The sequence below is a fragment of the Equus caballus genome, chromosome 11 (assembly GCF_041296265.1).
Source record: "Equus caballus isolate H_3958 breed thoroughbred chromosome 11, TB-T2T, whole genome shotgun sequence".
Lineage (NCBI taxonomy): Eukaryota > Metazoa > Chordata > Mammalia > Perissodactyla > Equidae > Equus > Equus caballus.
The window spans coordinates 48,324,800-48,350,393 of NC_091694.1; the positions used below are offsets into that span (position 1 = coordinate 48,324,800).

The 25,594-nt window shown below is 54.9% G+C and overlaps 1 protein-coding gene across 2 annotated transcripts; it reads left to right on the forward strand.

Moving 5' to 3' along the window:
* The first annotated feature begins 1,455 nt into the window (after positions 1–1,455).
* SLC13A5 (solute carrier family 13 member 5) lies at positions 1,456–25,594 on the forward strand. 2 transcript variants are annotated; one of them, XM_001504735.5, is made up of 12 exons: positions 1,456–1,659; positions 5,111–5,239; positions 5,520–5,656; positions 6,964–7,151; positions 8,176–8,344; positions 9,510–9,632; positions 14,575–14,790; positions 15,638–15,738; positions 16,622–16,740; positions 18,719–18,880; positions 21,486–21,623; positions 22,761–25,594. In XM_001504735.5, the coding sequence occupies exons 1-12, from the start codon at positions 1,558–1,560 to the stop codon at positions 22,890–22,892; spliced, it is 1,716 nt and encodes a 571-aa protein (XP_001504785.2). In that variant the 5' UTR covers positions 1,456–1,557; the 3' UTR covers positions 22,893–25,594. The 2 variants fall into 2 exon arrangements, with proteins under 2 accessions (XP_001504785.2, XP_014583588.1); XM_014728102.3 differs by having other exon boundaries at positions 1,461–1,659; positions 6,964–7,139.

The following is a 25,594-nucleotide window of genomic DNA, read 5'->3' on the forward strand; positions in this document are numbered from 1 at the left end:
CCTGGATCCTGGGCACTGACCTAGCACCACTCCCTAAGCCATGCTGTGGTGGCATCCCACACACAAAATAGAGGGAGACTGGCACACATGTTAGCTCAGCGACAATCTTCCTCAAGCAAAACGAGGGAGATTGTCACAGATGCTAGCTCAGGGCCAAATGTCGCCCCCCTCCCAAAATCACACCAGTAATATATAGGTAAAAATCGTGCTAAATAGGGGTGGGGTGGTAGGGAAACCAGGTTAGGTGAATGAGAACTACACAGAGGACAGGGAGGCTCAGGAGGTCTGCGGGGATGTGTGTCCTTAGTAGAGGTCACAGGAAGAAACCAATGAATTTGACTTAGGATGTGAGTTGGAAATATGGAGATCTGGGCCTCGGGCACCAGGCCTGGGCTGAAGACAGAGGGTAGTAATCACCAAGGAGCCGGCTTAACCCACAGGCAGGGGTAAGACTCCCCAAAGGAAAGCTGCAGAATGAGAAGACGGGCAGGCGGAGGAGGAGAAGGGAGGAGAGAAGGAAGTGATGGATAGAGGTGATGGAGTCTGCATCCTTCTATTTCCAGCGTTCAGCACAGTGCTTAGCACAGAATGGGTGCTCAGAACCTGTTTGCAGGCGGGCGGCCGAATGAATGTGCAACCCTCTTCGTGTAGCACTGATTAAGTCCCTTCCTCTCTGGGCCCCCGTTTCCCTCTGCAGAATGGTAATAGCTGCCTGGGTCAGGCGGGCAGCGGCAGCCGCTGGGGCGCAGCCCGCCCCCTCAAACCGCGCACGCATTGCCGGCCGGCCGGGCGTCGCGGGCTGCGTGGTGTCCGCTGGAGGGCGAAAGGCTCTCAGACCGCAGAGGACAGCGGCCTCGCCTCCTCTGCTCGCCGGAGAGCGCCCGGGATGAGCTAGATAGGAGGGGGCACGCGAGGGGAAGGGGTCCTGAGCTCAGAGCAGTGCGGACGGCAGCTGGGAAGCCAGGCTGACGGGGAAGGGGAGCCCAGACGTACGGAGGGCGCGGGATGCGATCATCGCTTCCACGAGAGCCCCCTCCGGGACAGGGCGGGAGGGGCGGGAGTAATGAGGTGAAAAGCGTGCAGAGATTGGGGAGAGAGAGCTGAGAGACCCAGAGGCCGGTGGAGACTTTCATCTGGGACCCCCAGAGCCCAGGAAGGGGCAGGCGTGGATGCGGACTGGGGGTCGCCCGCCACAGCTGGCAGAATGAATGACCGGTCGCACGCCGCTTGGCAGCCCCGGGGCGCGCCCCTGTTCAGGCAGCGCAGGAAAGACTTGGAGAGTCATGAGGTGCCAGGGTCCCGGCCGCTCCTGGAGGGCCGGTCCGAAGCGCAGGAGTCCGCAGGCGCCTCCCGCCGCCGCCGGGTGGCAGCGTTGGGGGCCGGCGCGCCCCACAGACCCCGCGGGGTGGCCCCGCCCAGGGGCCGCGGGGAGGCCCCACCGTGGGGGGCGGAGTTGCCGCCGCTTCCCCCATCCCCGGGGACTGCGGCCCCTTCTTAAGCCCGCGGAGTCTCTGGCTGCCCCTCACTCGCCTCTCCCGCCAGTCTTGCTCCCGCGCGATGGCCTCGGCGCTGAGCTATGTCTCCAAGTTCAAGTCCTTCCTGGTCTTGTTCTTCACCCCGCTCCTGCTGCTGCCACTCATCGTTTTGATGCCCGCCAAGGTCAGTTGCGTCTCGGGGCAGCCCCGCGGACCTGAGCGCCCCGTGCTCAGCAGTGGGGACCGAACCCCGGGAGCACTGAGCTGGATTCCAGGGCGGGCACAGCTCTCCTGGGGCAGGCACACTCGGGAGCTCCGGGTGCCGGAGGGAAGGTGCCCTGCAAAGAATCCCGAGGAGCACGGAGACCCCGGGGCGCACCGATCTTGAGGTTCACAGACCCCAGGGAGCAAGAACCGTGCCGGCAAGCACAGAAACCTGGAAGTTAGCACAGATCTTGGTCACACAGCCCATCCAAGACTCAGCCTGGGCTCAGGTTCTCCCCAGACTGCATAACCGCTTGCCCCCCTCCCCACCTCTGCCGCGCCCCAAATGCCACTCGTGCCAATAAGGAGCCTGCGCTCCTGTCCTTCCTTCCTTCTCTCTCCTGTGTCTTCCCTTGGCCAATGGGGACTTCCAAGCTGTAGGTGGCTTCCCAAATCAGGGACTTACAGGAAAAGAGCCTCACCTAAGTGGATCCTGAGGGCTGTCTTTGCTACTTTCTGGCCCTTCTTCGAGCCTCAGTTTCCCTATCTATCATCCATATTTCTTTCCAGCTCTGAAACCTGAGAAGCCCCACAGCGGAGTCAAAATCCTGCTCCCAGCTGAAAGGCAGGTGGGGGTTGGCCTGCTTTGCTCGCTGCCTGCTGTGGCTGTGGCAGGAGGCGGGACATGTTCCCAGAGCTCACACCGTGGGTGGCACGGCCCAGAGTGGTGGGGAAGCCGTGTCCCATGCCCTGGCCTCCTAGCGCTCCTGGGAGGGAGGCAGAGAATGAATGGCCTTGGCCGCCGAGTGGGGGCGGTGCCCGGAGCCCTGGCCGGGCTGTGCTGGGCTGTGCAAAGCCTGTTTGGCAGAGGCCCGAGCCCTTTGAAGGCCTTTGTGGCTGCTGGCTGCTCCTTCCTCATTCCCTCTTTCAGCCCTTTCACTCTCAGCCCAGACAGGAAACCTCCGGTTCCCCCCACCGCCCCAGGCAGGTTTGGGAAACAGAGGAGCTTTTTAGGGGATGCTCTGGGTGCAGTCCTGGTGGAGTGGAGTTGTCCTGGGATATCAGGAAGCCAATCTGCTTTGGCGGAAGCCGAACTTCCACCATTCACTCATCCTGTGACTTTAGCCAAGCCCCTGTGTTCTCTGGGCCTTGGTGTTCTCGTCTGTACAATGGGGCAAGGTGGTTTGGTTCTGATACTCTACGGCCTTGGGTGCCAAGAGGAATTATGGTGGTTCCTAGGATGGGGTGGGAGCCATTGGGTGAGCACTGGCCCTGGGTAGGCCATGGACAGTAGATCCAGCTGTGGTGGCTCTATGGTTGCCACGCCAACTGTGCACAGCCATATTTCCTCTGTAGAAGGAGATTTGGGGCTGTTATCGTCTGTGGGAGGGAGTCAGGCAGGAGAGCTGTGATTTTAGTTCTGCTGGCGAGGAGTGATGTTCCCTGGAATAATTATAGCAGCTGAGCTGAACTTCCTGCTCCGGTAGAGTGTGATGGAGACCCCACTCCTGCCACGCACACACACACGCACACACGACAGGTGGCCCTGAGCCAGCACCCCCCTCAACTTGGGGTTTGCATGCATGTCATTAACCTGCCCTAGGAGTGAGGACCAGGTGGGGGAAGAGGAGACACGAGTGAAAATGGTTCTAGAGGCTTCCTTCATGGGGTTTCCCACCCAGTGGGGCAGGTGACTGGGAGCCTGGACCCCTGTCTTGTTTTCTCCCTTTGTGCCTCTGTTTTGGTCACAAATGAAGAACTCCCTGTCCCCCGCCCCCCATGGCCACACCATTGTGCCCGGAAACCTAGAGGTACCTGGCATGGGGCAGAGTGGCCGGGAAGCCAGCAAGACCTTGGCAGCCTGGCCCGCAGGGTTCAAGCGGAGTGGTGACTTCCTGGCACGCCACCCTCTGCTGGGCTGGTCCTCTCCTGCAGGCTTTCTGCCTTTATTCCTCTCCTCCACCTTGCTTCAGTCCTGCCTTCATCTCTGCTCCACTTTTTCTGCCATTTCTGTGGCTCTTTTTTTTTTTAAAGCTTCTTAATAAAATAAACAATACATTCATTGTGTTATTTATTTTATTAAAATCGTAAAAAATTCTTACTTTTAAAGTCTGTAAAGTAAAAATGACAATACTCTGAAGTCCCGTAACTTAATATTTTGATGACCATCTTTCCAGAAATCAATCAATCTCTTGTTTTTCTGTCTTTCTGTGTCTCTCCACACACCCACACACACACACACACACACCCACACACAGCAAATTCTCTTACCTACATTTTTTCATTAAGCAGCATCTCATGGGCACCCTTACTTGTCAATAATTAGATAAATAATGAGTCATGGTTTATTCGGTTGTGCATTTAACATATGTTTATTGAGCCCCACTATGTGCTAGGCACACTGGGTGCCGACTTTTAAATCCCATTGTCCACTTTTATCTTCGCTGCAAGGGTTCCTTTGGCTGCCTGCTCAGCTGCAGGAAGTGCTCTGAACGCATCAGGGCACCGGGCTCCTCTCTGCAGGGAGAATCCAGCTCATTCTGCCGGGTTACCACCTCCTCAGACTTCTTTAACATCCCCATCCCGTTCTGCTCTCTCCACTCTCACGGCAGAGCGTTCTAGGGGGAGGGTCAGGTTTGCTGACTGGTCTTAGTCAGGGATGGGGCATCTCCTGGGCCTCCTGATTGCGGCATGGGAGTGGAGGGCAGCTAGCCTGGGTCTATTCTGTTGGTTACGTTTGGCACCTCCAGGAACTGTGCCGTGCAAATTGACTACACGTGGCACCTGCTGTTGCTAACATTAAGTAATAAAAAATCAGTGAGCACTTTTTGCGTGCCATCCGTTAAGAATGGGCACTCTTAAATCCTCACCTTAGGATTGGTGAGGATATGAAACAAGCGGGGAGAGGGGCCAGGGTTGGGAGCGGGAGAACCCTTTTATCAATGCCATTGTTGAGAATTGCTATGACATGGCACTAAGAAGAAGGAGACAGACTTTTAGACAGTGTTACTGTTGTGAAATTCTTTACAATGCACCTCTTATTACCCACCCCTGGAGGGCCTCATTCCGACCCCTCTCCCCCTCGACACCAAGGCCCAGAGAAGTTAGTGACTGCCGAAGGCCAACAAAGGCAGACGGTGGACATTGACCAGGTCTGTCTTGTGTCAAAGCCGGGTCTTCTAACCACCTTGCTGTCCTGCCTTGAGCCTGGGGGCTTTAACCAGTATTGATTCCCCATCCTTCCCAACCAAGGGACATCTGGCAAAGTCTGGAGACATTTTTTTGTTGTCACAACTGGAGAGACTGCCACTGGCATCTAGTGGGGTGGAGGCCAAGGGTGCTGCTAAACCTCCTGCAATGCCCAGGACGGCCTCCTACAACAAACAAGCATCGACTCAAAATGTCAGTAATGCTCAGGGCTGTGTCTTCAGTTTGTCAGGTGTGCCTACGTCATCATCCTCATGGCCATCTACTGGTGCACGGAAGTCATCCCTCTGGCTATTACCTCCCTCATGCCTGTCCTGCTTTTCCCACTCCTCAAGATTCTGGACTCCAAGGAGGTGAGCCCACCCAGGGGATCCTGGCAGCTTCCTGCTTCTCCCATTGGCTCATTCTCCAAGCCCCTCTCTGAGCTGCCTAGGCCCCCAGAGACCAGATAAGCCCACCTGTGGATCCTCTCTGGCTGGAGACATACTCCTTGACCCTCCATCCCCACTCCAGTCTCTGCTCCCTGACGTCAACACCTGGTCTGCTCCCCTGTCTGGGGACGTGGGTGGCCCTGGGCCCAAGCAGTGTATGGCCAGCGGGCAGCCCTGACAGGGCCTCCATGCCACCCTCCAGGTGTGTGTCCAGTACATGAAGGACACCAACATGCTGTTCCTGGGCGGCCTCATCGTGGCTGTGGCCGTGGAGCGCTGGAACCTGCACAAGAGGATCGCCCTGCGCACACTCCTCTGGGTGGGGGCCAAGCCCGCACAGTAATTACACCTTCTCTTTCTTGCCAGGAAGTTCACACATGCTTCTCCGCTCCTTCTTGCTGCCAGGCTCCTCCTCTGAGCTTTGCTTTCAGCTGTCCGTGGCACTGCCTGCCCTAGGGGTGACCTTTATGTTGAGGTCCCCTTGATGCCCTGAAGCATCATGTAGAAGTCATGGGCTTTCTAAGACCAGCCTCATTTATGCAAATTCTGACCCTCCTCCTAGTCTGAATCCCAGTCTTTGTTCTTATGGGTCCATGAGGTCAACCTGCGTGGACACCAGCTGGACTCTTGATTTGGTGCAGGCCCCAGATCCCTTCTTCAGACAAATTAGTGGCCTTGGGGACTGCAGAGGGGCACAGAGACTGAGAGCAGCTGAGTTCTATGCAGCCAGCCCTCCCTGAGCGCCTTCTGTTCCTCCCTGGGCCAGGATGCATGGGAGCCATGCAGAAGAATCAGAGCTTTTCCCTGGAAATGGGTCCTCTGAATCCAGCCAGTGATGAGCGTAGAAGGGGGGATCCAGGAGGGTGTGGTCGGCCCCGCCTGGTGTGGGCTGGGAGGGAGGCCACAGAGGAGGGATGTTGTCCGGCAGGTCTTGAAGGACCATGGAAAGTTTTCTAGGCAGATGGCAGAGATGACACAGGTAGAAGAAGGGGTCTTGTAAGTGAAGGGAATGTATGATCTGAATACTGTGTGTTTGATCCGGTGCGTTGCAGAGTGGCAGGGGTACCAAGTACATGTGCAGAGAGACATGGTGCAGGGTCAGCCATGAGGGCGGTCACACCTCCCCAGACCCCTCCCTGGCTCGCCCTACCCCTGAAGGCTGCCCAGGTGCAGCCCTTCTGAACTTATGAGAGGAGAAGCAGGGTTTTGGGTGGGTGAGAATATTCTAGATAGAAGTAGAAAGTTGGGGCTCCCTGCACTTAGGGCTGCTCCAGCACCGCCTCCCCCAGGTCATTACTAGGGCCAACTTTCCACACTGGGTTGGCACCATCTGAATGCTCATGCTTCCACTGATAGACAAGGGGCCTAAGGTCCCTGGTGGCCCTGGTAGCCAGCAGAGGGGACATCAGTAATGTTTGTGGGAGGGAGGTGGGGGGGAGAAAAGAAGGAAGGAGGGGTTGGAGGATGGGAAGCAGGGGAGGAGAGAGGCACTAGGACTGCTACCCGCTCCTGGACTACCTAGTCTTGAACTGGCCTCAGCACCTTGGCCCTGACCCCCATCCCTACAGGGGGACCTAGCACCCATTGCTCCCTAGAGGCTGCGGGGTGGGGGATTCTCTGGCTTTCCTTCCTGCCCTCCTCTGCAGGTTGATGCTGGGCTTCATGGGCGTCACGGCCTTTCTCTCCATGTGGATCAGCAACACGGCCACCACGGCCATGATGGTGCCCATTGTGGAGGCCATGCTGCAGCAGATGGAGGCCACGAGCGCAGCCACGGAGGCCAGCCTTGGGGCCCTGGAGCTGGCGGACAAGGGCAAAGCTGGTGAGCTGCCAGGTGAGCCCCTGGCCAGGGCCCCGCGGGGGCCCACAACGGCAGCCTTCCCTCTTGTTGCCAAAAGCTGTGGCCGTCTCCCTGCCTCCTGGAACCCTCTTTCAAACAGGCGTACAGAGAAATATTTAGAAAATGCTGTTTACATAAGTTTTAGGAATGTAATTCTTGCATTAGATCCTTTAGTGGAGCTTATAGCAAGTTCCCACCCTTGGTTCCTGCCAATCATGGCCATCAGTATGTGTTCACTTTATTCATTTGGGCGTCTTCTGAGCATTACTGGGACCCCTCACTTCGTGCTACTCCGAGCCATCCTCAGGAAGGCCTTCTCTGAGCAGGTCACCTCCCTGCACCCTCTGCTCCCACAGGCATTGGGGTTGGTTTCCCCACAGGTGCCTCCCCTCTAGGCGCTGAGCTCAGGGAAGCCGGCGAGCATCTGTTTTCTTCTCTGCCTTGTCCACTGCTCCATCCCCAGGGCCCAGCACAGACGGGCTCAGGGCCCATGCTGATGGCCTGATAGCCAGACCCTGGGCCGGGTTCTGGGGCCACTTAGATGAAGCAGACACACTCTTGCTGCGGACGGATGGAGCCTAGTGGGGCAGGGTAAAGAGGCCCTCGCAGAGTTCACCTGACTTGGGGGAAGCCACAGATGCCATAAGCCAGACACGGAGGGAGCTCAGGAAAGAGAGAGGGTTTGTGAAGAGGAGAGGACACCCGGGATAGACCTGGACCCGCAGATGGAGGGAACAGCCTGACCAACAGGAAGGAGACAGGAGAGAAGGCCGTGTGTCTTCAGTTGCTGAATTTGCATGGAGCATGGAGGACCCTTGGGGAAGCGGTGGGAAGTGAACTCGAGAAGGGACCTCAGGGAGGCAGATGGGGCTAGACTACAACTCTGGGCCGGAGGCTGAGGAAAACGGGAGGAGGGGCCAGCAGAGCTGGCATGTCCCAATCCTCAGGTCAGCAGCTGGGTGAGGAGCGGGAGCTGGGCATGCCTCCAGGACCAGCTCACAGCGCTGTGCCTCCACAGGGAGCCAAGTGATTTTTGAAGGGCCGGGCATGGGGCAGCAGGAGGACCAAGACAGGAGGAGCATGTGCAAGGCCATGACCCTGTGCGTGTGCTACTCGGCCAGCATTGGAGGCACCGCCACCTTGACTGGGACGGGACCCAACGTGGTGCTCCTGGGCCAGATGCATGAGTGAGTCACTGGCCATGCCTTCTGAGGACAAGAATGTGGGCCCTGGGGTTGGAGGGGCCCACCCACTCTCCCTCCTCCTCAGCTGGGCCCTGGAGCTGGGGACTTGGTAGGGCTGGGAGGATGTGCCCCCATCAGCCTCTGTGTCCCAGCACCATGCACCAGCTCAAGACCCCTCAGGGGGTGGACCACAGGGGGATTCTGGAACTTTCCAGCCTTGGCCACAAAGGGACACAGGCCTTGAGGGCCCCAGTTCTGTCGGGGCTGGGATCACAGAAGTGCGAGAGACCTGGGCCCTGCCCTGGGGTACTCACCATCGGCTGAGGGGAGCAGCCGCCCGGAGAGCTCCAGGCAGGTCCAGTAGAGGCAGTAATGAAGGAAGTACCAATTGCGGTGGGCACAGAGGGAAGGGACTGAAGTACAATGGTGTCCGTCCCCTGCAGACAAGAGCCCCGGGCAGGGGTGGAGAGCGCAGCTGGGAGGTGGGAAGGACAGGCTGGAGCAGGCCGGGCAGACACTTGAGATCCCACCAGCAGACTGTTTTGGTCCTGCGAGTGTTTTCTGTAATGACAGCCTTACGGGTTTCCCTGGAGTTCCTCTGGGGAAGGCGGCTGTCTGGGCTGAGCCGGGAGAGCTCTGCGTCCACTGTGACACCGTGGGCTGAAGGGAGCAGTGCCTGGGGCGGGATGGGCGCCTGGAGCGGAGGTGACCCTCCTCCAGCCCCCAGGAAACGACTTCCAGTCCCACCCTGGGAAGCTTTTGAGAGCTGCTTTCCTATGGAGGCCATTCCCTGGTAGACGCCCACGGGTGAGGGTTCTGAGGCCCCCGCGGAGCCCCTGAAGCTGTTGGCCAAACTTTGTGTGTACAAATGAGTATTTTTCTGGAGAGAAGGGCTGTGACTTCCATGAGGTTCTCAGCAGGTCTGGACCCATAGGAGGGTCAGTTGGTCACTCCTCAGGCTTGTCTTGTTCGTGGCTGTGTTCTGGGGCGCCCCCTTGGTTGGGGGTTATGCTGGGTGATGGCCTTGGCTAGCTTGCCCTCAGGAGGATGAGGCCCCCACTGGCCCCGCTCTGGGGGCCCAGCTGCTGTGCAGCCTCTACCCACAGGGCCTGGCCCACCCTGCACAGCCCGGTGTCTGGAGAGACGTGGATGGTGTTTCTCCCTTCAGACTGTTTCCTGACAGCGGAGACATTGTGAACTTCGCCTCGTGGTTTGGATTCGCCTTCCCCAACATGCTGATAATGCTGCTGCTTGCCTGGCTGTGGCTCCAGTTCATTTATATGAGATTCAAGTAAGTTTGAGCTGCTTCAGGAATAAAGAGTCTGTCTGATCATGCCACGCCCCTGCAGAAACGCCTCAGGCTATAGAGTAGGCGAGTCTAGAGAGTTCTTCCTGTCTGGCCCCATTTCTCCAGCCCCATCTCCTGCTAGGCTGCCCTCCTGTCTGGCCTCCCCAGGCTGTTCACTGTGCCTTTGCACATGCTGTTCTGTTTTCCTTCCCTACGTTCCGACCTCCTCAGCCTTCAAGGCCAGTTGAAACCCTGCTTCCTCAGCCACACCTCTCCTGACTTTCCCCTCCCCCATTCCGTCTTGGGGGGATTCCGTGCTTGCACCCCTAGGCTTTCCTGGACACTTCATAGCCCTCTCCCTCGGTGCCTGCAGTCATGTTCCAGGGCCGTCCCTCCCCCTGACCTGAGCCCCTCTGGGGACTGTGGTAAGTCCTCTCTGTTGCTGTACCCCACCCAGCTCCCGGCCCCGGGAGGAAGGGCAGGTGTGCCATCAATGTGGGTCAAAGCAACTAAGGAGAAGCTTGTCCTCGTGTGCACCTCGACACTGCTGGACAAACTTCCACTTGGCTGCATGTGTGCCTCAGGCCAGGTCACAGCAGACTGCCCGGTAAGGGCCAAATCAATCCAGACCCAGACCTTTACTGGACGCCCACACCGTTCCCAGCAGCGTGCGGTTCTGGGAAGTCACCTTCTGTTCCCAGCACATGGCAAGTGCACCCGGAGTCAACCTTGACAGCAGCTGGACTCTGGACAGAAGCCATGATTCGTGGCTGACAAACACCTCAAAAGAGCTGTTGTTATTTTAAAAGGCACAAATCTGTCTACGGTGCAAAGGGGACTCCCTCACACTGGGCTGGAAAGTCCTTAGCTGTGAGCACGTGCTCTGTGCCTTAGTTCACAGGGAGCTGGAGCCAATGAGAAACAGGGGCCTGTGCGGCCATAGGAAGCAGATCTCAGAGCTGAGAGGCAAAGGGGCCCCTGAAAACCTGTGAGTTGACGGGGAAAATGGGCATTTTGGTAAGTTTTATTGCGAAGGAGAAACTGTTTTGAAAACTGCTGTTAAAAAATCTCCAGACGTAATCAAACAGTCCTAATGACGTAACAGTCGTAGGGGGCATCCCTCTCATTGCCCGCCCCGCATCCACGGGAAGCTGCTCCCCTGGGGGCCTGCTGCACAGCTTGGGTTCCACTGCGCCTCTTTGCCCTGCTTCTCGCACCTGCTCCAGGACCAAAGTCCTGCTTGCTCGCTCGCATCCACCCAGCAGGCCTCAGACCTGCCCCAGCCTGCCGCAGCTCGGTGTCTGGGTCTCCTCGCGGGGCAGTCGTAATAATAATAACCAGTATTTACTGAGTGTTTATCACGCACTCCACACGTATTAATCTTCACGTCAACCCGGGAGGTGGGTGCTCTTGTTACTCCCAGTTTACAGACAAGGCAGCTGAGGCACAGAGAGGTTAACTGACCGACGCAGGTTGTATGACTTGGAAGTCGTGGGACTGAGATGTGAACTCAGGCGTTTTGGCTCTGGAGCCTGTGCCCCCCACCCTCCATCCCTGTCTCAGTTGGCGCGGGCCGCCACCACAAAATGCCACAGACTGGGCAGCTTGCACCACAGGCGTTTCTTTCTCAGCACTCTGGAGGCTGGAAGCCCAAGATCGCTGCCCCAGCAGATTTGGGTCCTGGTGAGGGCTCTCTTCCTGCCTCGCAGAAGGCAGCCTCTCACTGTGGCCTCTCACTGGAGGGTGGAGGGGAGAGCCCTTGTGCTTTCCTCTTCTTATAAGGACACTAATCCCCCTAAGGGGCCCCACCCACATGACCTCATCTAAACCTGATCACCCCCACAGGCATCGCCTCCTAATACCACCACTCTGGGAGCTAGGGCTCAACCTATGAATTTGGGGGGACGCAATTCAGTCCATAGCACTCCCCTCTTGAGGAGGCCGAGGTTGCTGCCCTTGGCTGCCTTGAAGCCGAGGTACAGCCAGGCGTCAGGGGCACCAGTTGTGGCCTCCCCTCAGCCTCGGGGGGCTGCCCTGAAGCCCTGAGGCCTCCTGAGTTCCCTGGCAGAGCAAGCAGAGGGGGGGATGGCCTGGCCCCAAGGCCACAAGGGCACCGCCAGCCTCCAGTGGGTCTCCAGGCCCCTGGGAACTCACAGCCAAGAACCTGAGCTGCAGCTTACGCAGCCTGGCGTGGCCTCCATCAGCTCTTCTTGACTGGCAGGGCACCTGGAGACCTCTGGAGTCTGCCTGTGTTTGGGTTCCCAGAATGCCACTCTAGTTCATTCCCAGAATGCCACCCTTGCCAACCAGATGTGGAGTGTGGTGGGTGGCGTGGGGTAGCTCACCGATAGCCTTGTTTGGACAGGTTTTTATTTTATTTTTTATCTTTTTGTGAGGAAGATTGGCTCTGAGCTAACATCTGTTGCCAATCTTCCTTTTTTTTTTTTTCTCCCCAAAACCTCAATACACAGTTGTATACCCTAGTTGTAAGTCTTTCTAGTTCTTCTATGTGGGATGCTGCCACAGCACGGCCTGATAAGTGGTGCTAGGTCCATGCCCAGTATCCAAACTAGCGCACCCTGAGCCACAGAAGTGGAGTGCGCAAACTTAACCGCTCACCATGGGGCCGGCCTCAGGACAGTTTTTTGCACTCAGCTTGAATGACAGGAACAGCAGGGCGTGTCCTCCAGTCCAAGCCATGTCCTCCACGTACCAGGACCTGGTGGCCCTCCCTCCACACCGCCTGGACCTCCTCCCCTGAGGCAAGGGAGCACCTCTCTTGGCTGTGGGAAGTGCGTCTACTGTTGCCCTCGCTTGAGTCCCTCAACGGGCAGTCGCGGAGTCAATGCCAGGTTGCTGCCTCTAGCCTAATCCAGAAGGACGATCTTCCTGAGTTTATGGGCAGCCTCCTAGGCCACATCCAGCCAAGGGGGCCACAGACCCCCCAGGACCACCCAGGACTAACGGGGTATTACTGCTGGCTTATATCCAACTTTCTTAACCAGGCTACTCCCCTGCATTAGGGATGAGGGGTCTTCTGGACCCTTGCCATGGCAGAGGCGCTCGGGGCTGAGGTCCCTTTGCCTCTCCTCAGCTCTGCAGCATATTCATCAGCGTGCTGCAGAAGGACACTGTGTGCCCACCCCACCCCTGGGGCTCCCACAGGCAAACTGGATCCATCTGCCTGCATCTTATGCCAACCCAGTGGTCACCAGGCAGGATTAACTCAGAGATGAGAGCAAAACTGCTTAGTGTAAGAGGGTCCTGAAGGCTGGTGGCACCACTGTGCAGGGCTCGCATTGGACACCAGCATATAAGAGGCAGCCCCCTGAATCTGCAGCCACTGTGGTGTCAGGATGTGTCACCAGCATCAGACATGAGCTGAGCAGCTAGGAATACCAAAGTCACTTATCCTGGAAACCTGAAGCCTCTGGCCCAGCCCGAGTCTCGAGAATGACAGCAGATCGGTGCTTGGTAGAATGCAGACTCTCGCACACCAAGGGAGCCAGAGCAGAGAGGTGACCTCCCATGCCTGCAGAGTCATCGCCATACTGGATGATCTGGAGGCTGTCCCCGGCGGGTGACCCTCGGGACACACAGCCTTGTCCCTTGTCCAGCATGGAGATCCTGGCAGGCTGTGTAGACTGGAGACCCCATCGCCACTTCCTTTCCTACTGAGCACCCTGGGAAGCTGTGTCCTGAAGTCCCCGTGTCCTGTGCTCCAGGCCAGACCCCCCCCACCGGCACGGCCCGCACCCTCTCAAAGGCGGTCCACGTGCAGCCCTGGCATCAGGAATTGGCACCTCGGTGCCTTTTCCACAAGTCCCTGCCCTCCTAAGAAGTCTGTCTTAGGGCCCCAGGAAGGACTCCCACAAGCAAGGGCTCCCTGGGGACAGTCCTCTTGGACTTGCCCACCACCTTCAGGCTGACAGGAGCTGGAATGTGTGAATGGGATCCTCAGAGAATCCTGCAGGGCCTGCGTCCTGTGCACCAGCGGCCCCAGTTAGCCCCTCCTCACAGCTGGGGGACCCTCTACACCTCCTCCAAGAATCCCTCCTCCTTCCTGCCCCCTCATGCCAGCACCCCCCTGGGGGGTCCTGCAGGGCACCCTGGGCAGGCCATGTTGGCCAAAGGGCACTGGTCCCCAGGGAGCCCATCTGAGAGCAGGGCCCAGGCTGGCTTCCTTTCTGCCATAGCCAGAGTCTCCTGGATCCCTAATCCTCCACATCCAGCCCCCTGGAACACAAGCATCCAGCCTGCTCCTGCCTGGCCGTCTACTTGGACCCGTCCTTGCTCCTTGTGTCCTCTTGAGCTACTCTGATGATGGGGGCTGGCATCCTGGCACCATCAGAGGCAGTTCCAGCCTGCGGTAGGAGGAGGAAGACGGGGAGCATGTGAGGGAGCCTGGCCCACCTCGATCTAGTTCTAGAACTTCTCACGGCCTTCCCCCAGATGATGGGGGCAGCTGGTCTCCAGGCGACTGGGCACCTATTAGGTCCCTGTTGCCAGTGGTAGCCTCAGTTCTGCTTATTTCCGCCTCCTATTCTCCTGTCCTCACCTCCCTACTCCTGTTCTGCTCAGCCTCCTGCCCTCCTGGCCATCCCCTCTTTTCCTGCCTTGACTGTCCCTGAGAGCTTGTCCAGACTGGCCATCCCACCTGTGCCATCTCAGGCCTCCTCTAGGAGCACCCTCCAGTTCTGGGGGCACTCTGGGGCATGTGCTGGGCACGCATAACAGAGACTGTCCCCAACTCTGTCCTGTGAGGTAGGGTAGGCAGATAACAGAAATGGGGAGTGGGGAAGTGACTTGCTCAAGGCTCCCACAAGTGACAGGCGGCACCGTGTGCCTTTCCACCATGTTCTGCTGCCCAACATTCAGGCTTCCATCCGACAAGCCCCTGACCAACCAACCTGCCCCGCTGTTCTCTCCTCTTCGCATCCTCTAGCTTTAAAAAGTCCTGGGGCTGTGGGCTGGAGAGGAGGAACAATGAGAAGGCGGCCTACGAGGTGCTGCAGGAGGAGTACAGAAAGCTGGGGCCCTTCTCCTTCGCTGAGGTCAACGTCCTGCTCTGCTTCCTCCTGCTGGTCGGCCTGTGGTTCTCCCGGGACCCTGGCTTCATGCCCGGCTGGCTGTCCATCACCTGGGTGGAAGGCGAGACACAGTAAGTCGCTCCTTCCCCAGCATCCTCCGTGGCACTCCTCCTTTCTGCCGTGGAGTTCTGGAGTGCTCTCTTGGTTTCATGACTCATTTTTTTCTCACCAATCTTCATGACAAGCCCGCAGATGTGTTCCTGTGTCCCTTCCTCCCCCAACAGGCTGAACAGAAAATACTTGGCCAGGCAGGGCGGCCAGGGCTGTGATGGAGGGAGACTTGTTGGGCTAGGAGTGGGGCTCCCAGAGTTCTGGTTTCCAATGTCTTTCCATCTTTCCTTTCTCCTCTTTCTTCAGATCCAGGCAAGATCCCTCTAAAGACACACATCCTGGGGTCCAGAAGTTTCTTTAGACAGAGACTTGGCAAAAGAGGGTATATGTAGTTTTTTTCCTGGCTAAGATGTTCTGTGGTCAGCATGGAAGAAAGGTTGAGAAACACGCATATCCTAGAAAAGACAGAAGATGCAGGTCGGGAGCCAGCTGCCTGGTACTGCTTATTCCTATTGAAGTCTGCCTGGGTCAGCACCAAAGTCCTTGCGGTCACCCTGGTGAGCCCAGAACTCTAGAGAATCTGGTCAAGAAGAGGTCATGAAGTTTACCCATAGAGCCACACAGGCTGAGAGGGAAGCGAGCTGCTCTGGGTCACCCAAAGTTGGTGGCAGAGCCAGGAATGTGGGTGTCTTGGTTTCCAGCCAGGATTCAGTCTACCACCTGACTCCTGATCTTGGCCTTTGGGGTCCCACTTTTCATACACAGCTGAGCCTGTTTCTTCTTGTAGGAGCAGTCACAGAGCAGCTCTGTTGAATGACTGCCACTGCAGCTGAGCTGGGCGAACCCTGTGTGCTCTTCCCCACCTAGGTATGCCTCCGACGCCACCGTGGCCATCTTTGTGGCCATCTTGCTGTTCATTGTGCCTTCGCAGAAGCCCAAGTTCAACTTCTGCAGCCAGACTGAGGAAGGTAAGTCTCCTGTCCTGGTCCCCCATTCATCAGGGTTGGGGCCTCATGGGGTCTCCATGGGATTCCCTGGCCCAAGAGGGAGAATGTCGCACCCTATGGAAGAGGACTGGCTGGGTCACGTCTGGGCAGAGGGTGTTTGTCAGCCTTCCCGGGGTATCATTTAGTGCAAGATCGCTTCTCTTTTTCTTTTTAAATATTTGAAATCTTATTTATATTATGACAGGAACAGCACAATGTTTCAAATTTCCCATAATGCCATCAGCATTTTTTGGGTTTCTCTCTTCTTCCCAGTCTTTGTTAATGTGCGTATATATTATATGACTATAATCAAAACACACACAATTTGAATCCTGTTTCTTCATTGTTTTTGTTTTCATGTTTTTTCCTGGGATCACGCTATAAACATTTCCTGCTATTACCACAGTCTTCAAATTTATTTTCTCTTAATAACGGCATTATTTTGCATCGAAGGGCTGTAACTTCTCCTCTTATGGAATATTCTGGCTGTTTTGAATTTTTCATTATTACAAATTACTGTTTTCACGTATACAGCTTTTTCTTTGAGGGTGTTTCTTCTTTAGGATAAGTTTCTAGGAGTGATGTTACTGGGGTAAAAGAGTACATATGTCTTCATGGCTCTTCAAATGTATTGCAAATTGCTTTCCGCAAAGATTGCACCAGTTTACACTGCTACTGGGCGTGTGTAAGAGCTTACCCTATCTTCACCAGCAATGGGTGCAGGAATTATTGTAAATTTTAGCTACTTTACAGACATGAGATGGTCCTCGTTGGCCTTACAGGCTTTTATTCCCCTTGATTTGATCTCTTTTGTTTTCTAATGCTGCTCTGGGTTGTGTATGTGTGTTTTGTTGTTTCTTCTCAGAAAGGAAAGCTCCCTTCTATCCGCCTGCCCTGCTGAACTGGAAGGTGGCCCAGGAGAAAGTCCCGTGGGGCATCGTGCTGCTCCTGGGCGGTGGATTTGCTCTGGCGAAGGGATGCGAGGTAACCTCTCCAGCTGTGGGCTGCCAGGGCCCCTCCTTACACCAAGGACTGCTGTGTCCCTCCAGCCCCGCCCCCGGGCTGTGCCTGAGTGGTCCTGTGTCTGTCTCCTCCTCCTAAGTGCATATATCCAGGACAGGGACTGTCTTGTCGTCCAGGAACCCTGCACCACAAATAGTGCCCGGAGTAGAGAAAGTGCTCTTTGATTGCAGAAACCAGTGAATAAGTGACCCTGGTTAGCCAAGAGAGGGAGAGGATGCTGTGAGGTCTCCTTTGGGGTTTGGTAATAATGATCTTTGGTTTGATTTATTCTAGGGAGATCTTTCTTTCAAGTCCTTGGGAATATTTTCACTATTACCTCTGGGTCTTCCACTTGTTGAACTCTTTGTTGATATGGTTGCCATTTAAAAATTTTCCTCTAGCTAAGTATGTAGCAGCATAGAAGGAGAGGAACAGATTTTGAGATGAAACACCCAAAAATGTAACTTTCTTAACCCCCCTTACCTGATAGGAAAGTAATGAACCAGAGGGAGGGATAAGTCAGCTTGGTGCCGCTATCTTTCATTCATCCACTCATCCATCTGTCCATACGTCTGTCCATCCACCCATCCATCCATCCATCCATCTACCCACCCAGGAATAGAATGTAATAGATAGACTTGGTCTATCTTGTATTGCTGTTTCCTCAGTATCTAGGACAGAGCCTGGTGCATAGTGAGTACACAAATATTGTTTCAATGAACAAATCCATTTGTCCAGTCACTTCTCCATTCAGTCATCCATCCATCTATTCACCTCTCATTCATTCATCCATTCATCAAACATTCCTATTATGTCTGTGTTAGGTCAGGTAGGGGAATTACAGAGGAGACTGATATATGGGCCCTGTTCTTGAGCACTTCCCAGCCCAGAGAGGGGGATGTATCCGGACGAGTATTTCAGGAAGAAGTGACAAGTGAGTATAGGAATAAGTGAGTGGTGTCTAGCTGAGGAACAGTAGAAGATGAGGCTGGTGAGGTTTGCAGAAGCCACTTCACTGAGGGTCAAGAGAGGGAGTGTGGATTTTATTCTGAAGGCGGTGGGCAGCCACTGAAAGATTAAGGCCAGAGAACGATTTGGTCAAATCTACACTTGGGAAAAATCATTCTCATGTCTGGAGTGGAGGGCTGGGCAGGGCAGAAGTTGGGGGAGACCCAGTAGACGCTCCATAGCTTTCATCTAATTCAGTCTCATAACACTGGACGCCATGGAACTTTCTCTCCTTGAAACTCCCTCCTCCTTTGAACCCCAAGACACCATTCTCTCCTGGTGCCCTTCTAGCTCTGACTGTTCCTGCTTTGCCTCCTCTGATGACCTATCCTCTGCTCTCCCTTAAATATGACTGTTCCGCAAAACTCTGTCCTTGGCCTCGTCTCTGTTCACTTTTCATTCTCTCCCTGGACGATCTCTTCTCAGCCCAAAGCCCCAAATATAAATTCCCGATTTCTGGCTGAAATCACTCTCCTGAGCTTCCAGAACTGTGGGAGACGGAGAGGAGATAATGGACATGAAATGATCTGGGTGACTTGGTCACTGATTGGGCACAAGGAAAAAGGGGACAGAGAACCCCAGGATGACTCCCAGCCTTCCAGATTGGACAGCGGGTGGATGGCGAGTCCATTCACCAAGCTGGGGAGCAGACTCTGGGCTAGCGAGGATGAGTTCAGGGTGGGGCGTGTTGAGTCTGACATGCTCACAGGACATCTGGGTGGAAATCCGGATAGTAGACCAGCTAGGCCAGAAACACAGATTTAGGAGATAGCAGAGTGCGGATGGAGACTGAAATCGTGGGCATGGATGAGATCACCTATGGAGCATATGCAGAGAGCGAATGAGAGGTGGAGGCTGGGCTGACTCCTTGGAGAAAGATGACGGTCCCTCCTGGCCCTGGAGGAACTGTCACCAGTAGCCCTGCAGTAACTGCCCTCCCGCTGCTTCCCAGGCCTCGGGGCTGTCCGAATGGATGGGGAAGCAGATGGAGCCCTTGCAAGCTGTGCCCCCAGCAGCCATCACCTTGATCTTGTCCTTCCTCATTGCTGTGTGCACTGAGTGCACAAGCAACGTGGCCACCACCACCCTGTTCCTGCCCATCTTTGCCTCCATGGTAAGTAACCCTGCTTAGGGGGACAACCCTTAGCCATGGATTCATAGGAAGCTGTCAACCCCTGACAGGACTTGCCCCAGGAGGAGTGGGCAATGCCACAGGGGAATGAGAGAGGGTCTGAAGATGTAGCACAGGTGTGTGGGAGGACTGCAGAGCAGGGGGACGTCGCTGGCTGGGACCCACCAGGAAGAGATCATGGGGGAACTGGGGTTTGGGAGTGGCGGGAGGGGAGAGGACGACCTGGGAAGATGGAGTAGCCCAAGTAGAGGAAACGGGGTGCATTACTGAAGATTCCCAGAAGCTTCACCTGGCGAGCCCAGGGATTAGGGATCAGTGGGAGCTGAGCCCAGAAAGGTGGTGGGTGATGGTGGAGGGGGCTGCTGAGTGCCAGGCTGAAGAGTTTCGTTCTGTGGGCAAGCATAGTTTTGAGTTGGGATGGAGAAGAAAGCAGAACTTATAGGAAAATCAGATGTGATCTCTCCTTGCATTTCCTTCTGTCACTCATCACATGGCAGTACTGACCTCAAGGTGGTACAGAAAGAGCCCTTGGCTTGGAGTCAGAAGACCCGAGTTCAAGTTGTGGGATCCTCGAACATGTCACTTAAGTTCTTTCCTCCTACACTTGTGCTGAGGGTCAAGTAAGAGGAAGGCTATGAGAATCCTCTTTAGACTGCAAAACGAGCCTGGGAGAGGCCGTGGCTATCATTCTGGAGTTGGGAGACAGACATACAAAGGCCTCAACACAGGCTTGAAGTTGGTAAATTTCCATTCGGCTGCCGGGGCGTCCGCATGTATAAAAAGCAAACTCAAGTGGTTTTCTCCTTCCATTCCAAGAGAAGATGAAAGTGCTGGAAATAGCAAGGTGGCCCCATCCCCCGCTCCTCTAAGCAGGCTACCCAGACAGAGGCCGAGGAGCATCTTTGGATGCTGGGAGTGTGGTGGTGAAGCCTTCCCTCTTCTAGCCAAGTCCTGGCTTTGTCACCTCCAGCCCCAAGCCAGACAAATGGAGGTCTTCAGCTGAGGGGGTGGCCAGGCCCTTTGAAAACAAGCTTTTCTAGAACCAGAAGCCCCAAGTAAGATTCCCCACAGCTACCTCCAAGGCCCCTCACACTCCTGCCTCAGCACCATCCTTCAGGAAAGGGAAAAGAGGTGACCTCCCAGCTGGGTCGCAGAGGGACGTGGGGTGCACACACCATGTGTCCCCAGGGCCAGGACAAGTAAGGGAACCAGGAAACCCTGCCTGGGACCCTCAGTCACTCCCAGAGGGAGTGTAACTGTGCAGCCTCTTCAAGCCCTGTTTACGCACGGGAAGCCTAACTTGAAACCTGCTCACACCCTTGACTTGGCAATTCCATGTCTGGGACTCTGTCTTAGGGAAATCATCAGAGACGCCTCCAAGCATATCTTATAAAGATGCACATCACAGAATTATTTATTATAAAAACATTCCCATAATAGTAGGGTATTGGTGAAATTAGTTATGTATTCATACAATGTAATACTATCAAGCCATTTTTTTTAAAAAAATCACAGTTTTGAAGGGTATTTAATAAAATGGGAACATGTATAATTTTTTAAAGTTGAAAATGTAATACATATACATGGCCAAAAAGTGTCTAATAATACCAAAGAGTATACAGTCCCTAACCCTCCACCCTCTTTCCCAGAGACAGCTTCTGTCACTAATTTCTTAGGTATCTTTCTGGATGTATTACACACACACACACACTTTTTAAACAAATGGTATCATTCTATGGTCCTGTCTCTGCATCTTAATTTTTTTTTTTTTTAGCTAACCATACATCTTTGAGATCTTTCCACGTTAGCACATAAAACTCACCCAATTCTTTACAGCTGCAAACTATTCCATTGTTTGTATATACATATTTTGTTTAACCATCCTACAACTGAGTCTGTTTCCTGTGTGTTTTACTGTTATAATGTTGCAATGAACATCTCTGCATATGTGTCTCCCCTCACGTGCATGTAAATTTGCAGGATAAATTATTAATTTTGATACATATTGACAGATATTATGAATTATATAATTCATTCATTCAACAAATGGAATTTAATGAGTGTCTATCTACTCTGTGCTAGGCGCTGTTAGATGTGGCTGAATTTAAAGCTGCGGAGTAAAAAAAGATGGATACCTAATTCCATATGCAAAACGATCCCAAATGTGTATAAAAATGCATGCATACATAGGTGCAAACATGAGTGAGAAGACATTGTCCCTGCCCTCTAGGCTGTCTCGGTGCATGGCAGGACAAACAGATGTGCACATGTGGGCTACAGGAACACCGCAAGATTCAGTGCAGTCTAAGTGCACAGTCTCTGGAACATAGTAGGCACCCAAGAAATATCATCTATTGAGTGAATTGAGGAGGTTCAGAAAGGCCTCCTGGGGAGGTGGCTCTGAGTTCAGCCTTCAGGGTCCAGCAGAGTTACCATCCAGAGACGTGGCTAGGGTAGCGGACCCAGTGGAACAAAGCACAGAGGTGGGAACGACGCAGTGCATTAGGGGAGTGCGTTTGAGAATGGTGGTCCCTCCCCGGAGCTTTGTTTTCTGTCTGTGACATGGCAGTGCTGTGTTTTTCCCCAGTCACGTTCCATTGGCCTCAATCCGCTGTACGTCATGCTCCCTTGCACCCTGAGTTCGTCCTTTGCCTTCATGTTGCCTGTGGCCACCCCACCTAACGCCATCGTGTTTGCCTACGGACACCTCAAGGTTTCTGACATGGTAACGCAGCCCTTTTATTTACTCCTATCAGCTATGATGCTTTTGTCACGAAGGATGCCCTATTTATTAATGACCTCATATGTGATGATGCATGATGTCATATCGCTTGGGAATACTACTGAACGTCACACCTATACTCACGATTTGCATTCGTGTGCAGTTTTTCTTCTTTTTTGAAATGATCTCAAATTTCACAGACTGTTCTATCTCCCAAAGCTAAGAGGTGGCTTATAAAATCTCCCACCTGGAGGTGCCAGAGCAGCCCCAGGGGAGCCCTTGCTGAGCCCTCAGAAGGGGGAGGAGCAGGGGGTCGACATGACTGAGATGGGGGAAATGCTAGTGACAGCCAGAGAGGTTTGTATGTCTGTAGACATAGAGCAGGGAGGGGCAGAGAGACCACTGCCTGGGGGCAGATGACGCCTTGGAAACAAAGGCAGCCAAGGAAGTACTCTTCATGCCTCTGTGGCTTTATCACCTCTGACGGGAGAAGGAGGGCAAGTGTGCAAGTGGGGCAGGCCAGAAATGAAGGGCCCAACCTCAGCCCAATCAGGGCTTCATTATCTCAAAGCCTCCGCTGAGTATCTCTGGGACTCCATGGAGCATTTTCACAAAGAGGGTGGCGCCCAGAAACCACGGGCTGCAAACTCGATTCCAATCTGCAGCAACAAATCTACAGCAGGGTTTGAAAGCGATGGTTAACGAGCACGCGGAGAGAATGCGGGGCAAGCATCAGAAGGAGCCAGAGGAGGTTCTCGGGACGGTGAAGGTGCATGGGTGAGCACCGCACCTCGATTCAGACCCGGGCTCCCCCAATAACTCCCTGAGCGGCCTGGGGCTCTTGCCGCGCCTCGCCTCGCCTCCCTGAGGCCCGGCTTTTCAGATGCTCAAGTGGGCACAGAGAACCCCCCTGCTCTGCCTGTTTCCCAGGGATGCCTTGAACACTGATGAAGCTTACTGGACAGGAGGTTGCTTTGTCTGTGGGTCGGGTGCGCACAGAGCATGGCCCAGGGACGGGAGGCCCAGCAAACCAGCCTTTGTCCCCTTCTCCAAGAACACTAGTTCCCAGTGTCCCATTCACCTTTGTTCTGACAGCCTGCCAGACCTGCACGTGCTGACTCTCACCCTGTTTTTTTCCAGGTGAAAACAGGACTAATGATGAACATAATTGGCGTCTTCTGTGTGTTTTTGGCGGTCAACACGTGGGGACGAGTCATATTTGACTTGGATCATTTCCCTGACTGGGCTAATGTGACGCATATTGAGACTTAGGAAGAGCTGCAAGACCACCGACACAGCTCCTGCCCTCCTGAGGACTCCTGAACCTTCCGGCTCACCTTGCAAAAGAGCTCTGGGGTTCATACCCCAAAGTAACCCAATGATGCCCATACCCCACTGATACCCAGCCAACAGGCCACCTCTTCCTCTAGGCCAGGGCTCATAGCTGGGGATAGGCAGCCGGAGGGCAGGCTCAGAAGTGAAGGGGCCTCCCAAGAGGCTGCTGGCATCCATCTTTCCCAGGGCCCAGTCATCATCTCAGGGACAGGCAGGCTGCAGAGGGCCCAGGATGCAGGCTCCTGCCCCTACTCAGTCTCCAGGGGGCCCCATGTTGGGCTCTGGTGTCCACTTTCTTAGTCCCAGGGTTATCTAAGTGGGAATCAGATCCCCATCTTGGAGGGGAGAAAACGATCTTCCAGAGCCTGCGCCTCTTCCAGCTTACCATGGGCCGCCTTGCTTCGCTCCTGTCACTCAGAAGGGGCAACCCAGCCCAGGGACAGAAAGTCTGGTCATGGGTAGCTTCCTACTGCCAGAGCAAGAGTGGGAATCAGAGCCTCCTGGAACCACCAGGAGGATGGTGCCACCCCCGAAGGATGAGGAACTTGAAGTAACTTCCAGATGACACCACCCACAGTGCACCATGGGTGAACCTGCTCTCCTCCTTGCCTCGCTCCTTTTTAAGTGACCATTTGGATCCCATTCCCAGCTCTCCAGGAACCGCCTTCACCTCCTCGGGCCCTTTGTTGTCTGGTCCAGTATTTGCTGGGATCCACCGGCTGGGGCCCTCCAGCATCCCCTGTTCTCCCAGGCAGCTCAGTGTGGCTCTCCCGAGAGATACTTTTCCTGCCACCCCACAGCTGGGATCACACTCCAGGTACAGGCAGCAGTGATGGCTCCTTTGGGGCCACAGTTGGCTATCTAGGTCCTTCCTCACCTGGAGGCTCAGAGTGGACACAGCTGTTTACAGCCAAAAGCAGGGTGCCTTCAGAGTTTGTCAGTCACGCCAGAGTTTGAGCTTCTTGGGGAAGCCTCCCCTTTGCTGTTGGCCTTCACAGCCATGCTGTGGCGACTGAGCCGACAGCCCCTGCCCGGGAGGGAATCTCCCTGAAGTTGTTGGGCAGACCCCAGTGTGGCCATGGGACCCTCAACACCCCTGTGAGAGAAATGAGATACCCACCCTCTTGCCCCAACCTCCTTTTCCTTCTCTCTTGTGCTGCCCTGGAAGAGAGGCAGTGGCAGATATACTAGGTCCATTGATGGCATTTTTCTGGGCAGGAGAAAGTACGAGAACCCAAGGACACCCCCTCAAGGACCAAGCATGTATCTACTTCCTTGGGTGGGATGACTCCTGGCCACTCCGACTGTCTCCCATGGAAAGGTGCGCAGTGCTGACCGTCTCTAGCTTTCTGCCATGGGTCGGGGTGGGGCAGGTGCCCACCCTCTGTGCCAGGCCTCCCCATGCCATGCCTGGGGCGTCCGCTAGTTACCTCATCCATCTTTGCAGCAGCCCTGTGAGAGAGGCAGGTGTCATTATCCTTGTTCCTCTTTCAAGAGTACCGAAGCTCACAGAGGCCAAGTGACGTGTCCAAAGTTACACATCAAGTTAGTGGCAGTTAGGGTTCCAATCCAGGTCTTCCGCTCCATGTCCACTGCTCCTTTCTCTAGCCACTCAGGGCCTTGGCCTTACACGGCCTGTAGGGAAAGGTGAGTGGCCAGGAGCAAGACTCCCCCCCCCCCCCCGCCCCGCCCACAAAGGGCCTGCCTGCTCAGGGAAGCTCATTGAATGAGAGCCCCTTTGTGCAGCTGCCTCTGAGATGGGTTCAGGACACACTGGGGCAGACATGGCTGGTCTTTGCCTGAAGCAGCAAAGCATTTGGTTGGAGAGAGCGGTATGAAAAAGGCTACCTGCTCCCTCCCCCAGCATAGAACTGGCTCACCCCTCTGTCGTGCTCTCCACACCGCTGCTGTGGACGTGTCTGTCCCCTCAGGCTGAGCAGACGCCCCTGAGGACTTGCACTGCCTGCTGAGTCCAGTGCCAGCTCTGTGACCGACCCAGAGCAGGCCACCAGAAGGATGACTGACAAATAAATGATTGATCAGTGTGGTCAATCAGATGCATACCTGGTAGTCAGTGAAGGTCATCCAAAATGGGCACTGAAGGATGAGCAGGACTGGCCAGGCTGCTGGGGGAGGATGTGGCGGGGTGGAAGGAGGACTCTACTAGACTCCATCTGGTTGAGGGCTGACAAGAAAGCTGCGTGGGGGCTTCAGGAGAGCAGACCCCACCGCTGAGGAGGCTGACCACTGGCTGTTTCTAAACAACCTCTCTGGAAGTTGGCTGGAGTTGCACTAACATTTATGGCCAATGCCCATCGGGATTGCTTTTGGCTGCAAGCAAGAGAAAAATCCAGCTGACAGCAGCTTAAACCATAAGGCATTTAATGTCTACTTAAGAAGTCTGAGAGGAGATGGTTGTTGGCATTGGTCCAGCAGCTCACTCAAGCCACCAAGGACTTGGGCTCTATCGTCCACCCTGCCATCCTTGGGGTATCATGCCTTTACTGTCATGCTTGACCCTCATGCTATATACATATCTGCATTGAAGGCGGGAAGAAAGAGGTGCTGGGTGGGGGCATGACAGTGCCTACCGCATCTTTCCTTTTTATTAAGAAAACAAAAGCTTCCTCAAAGCCCCA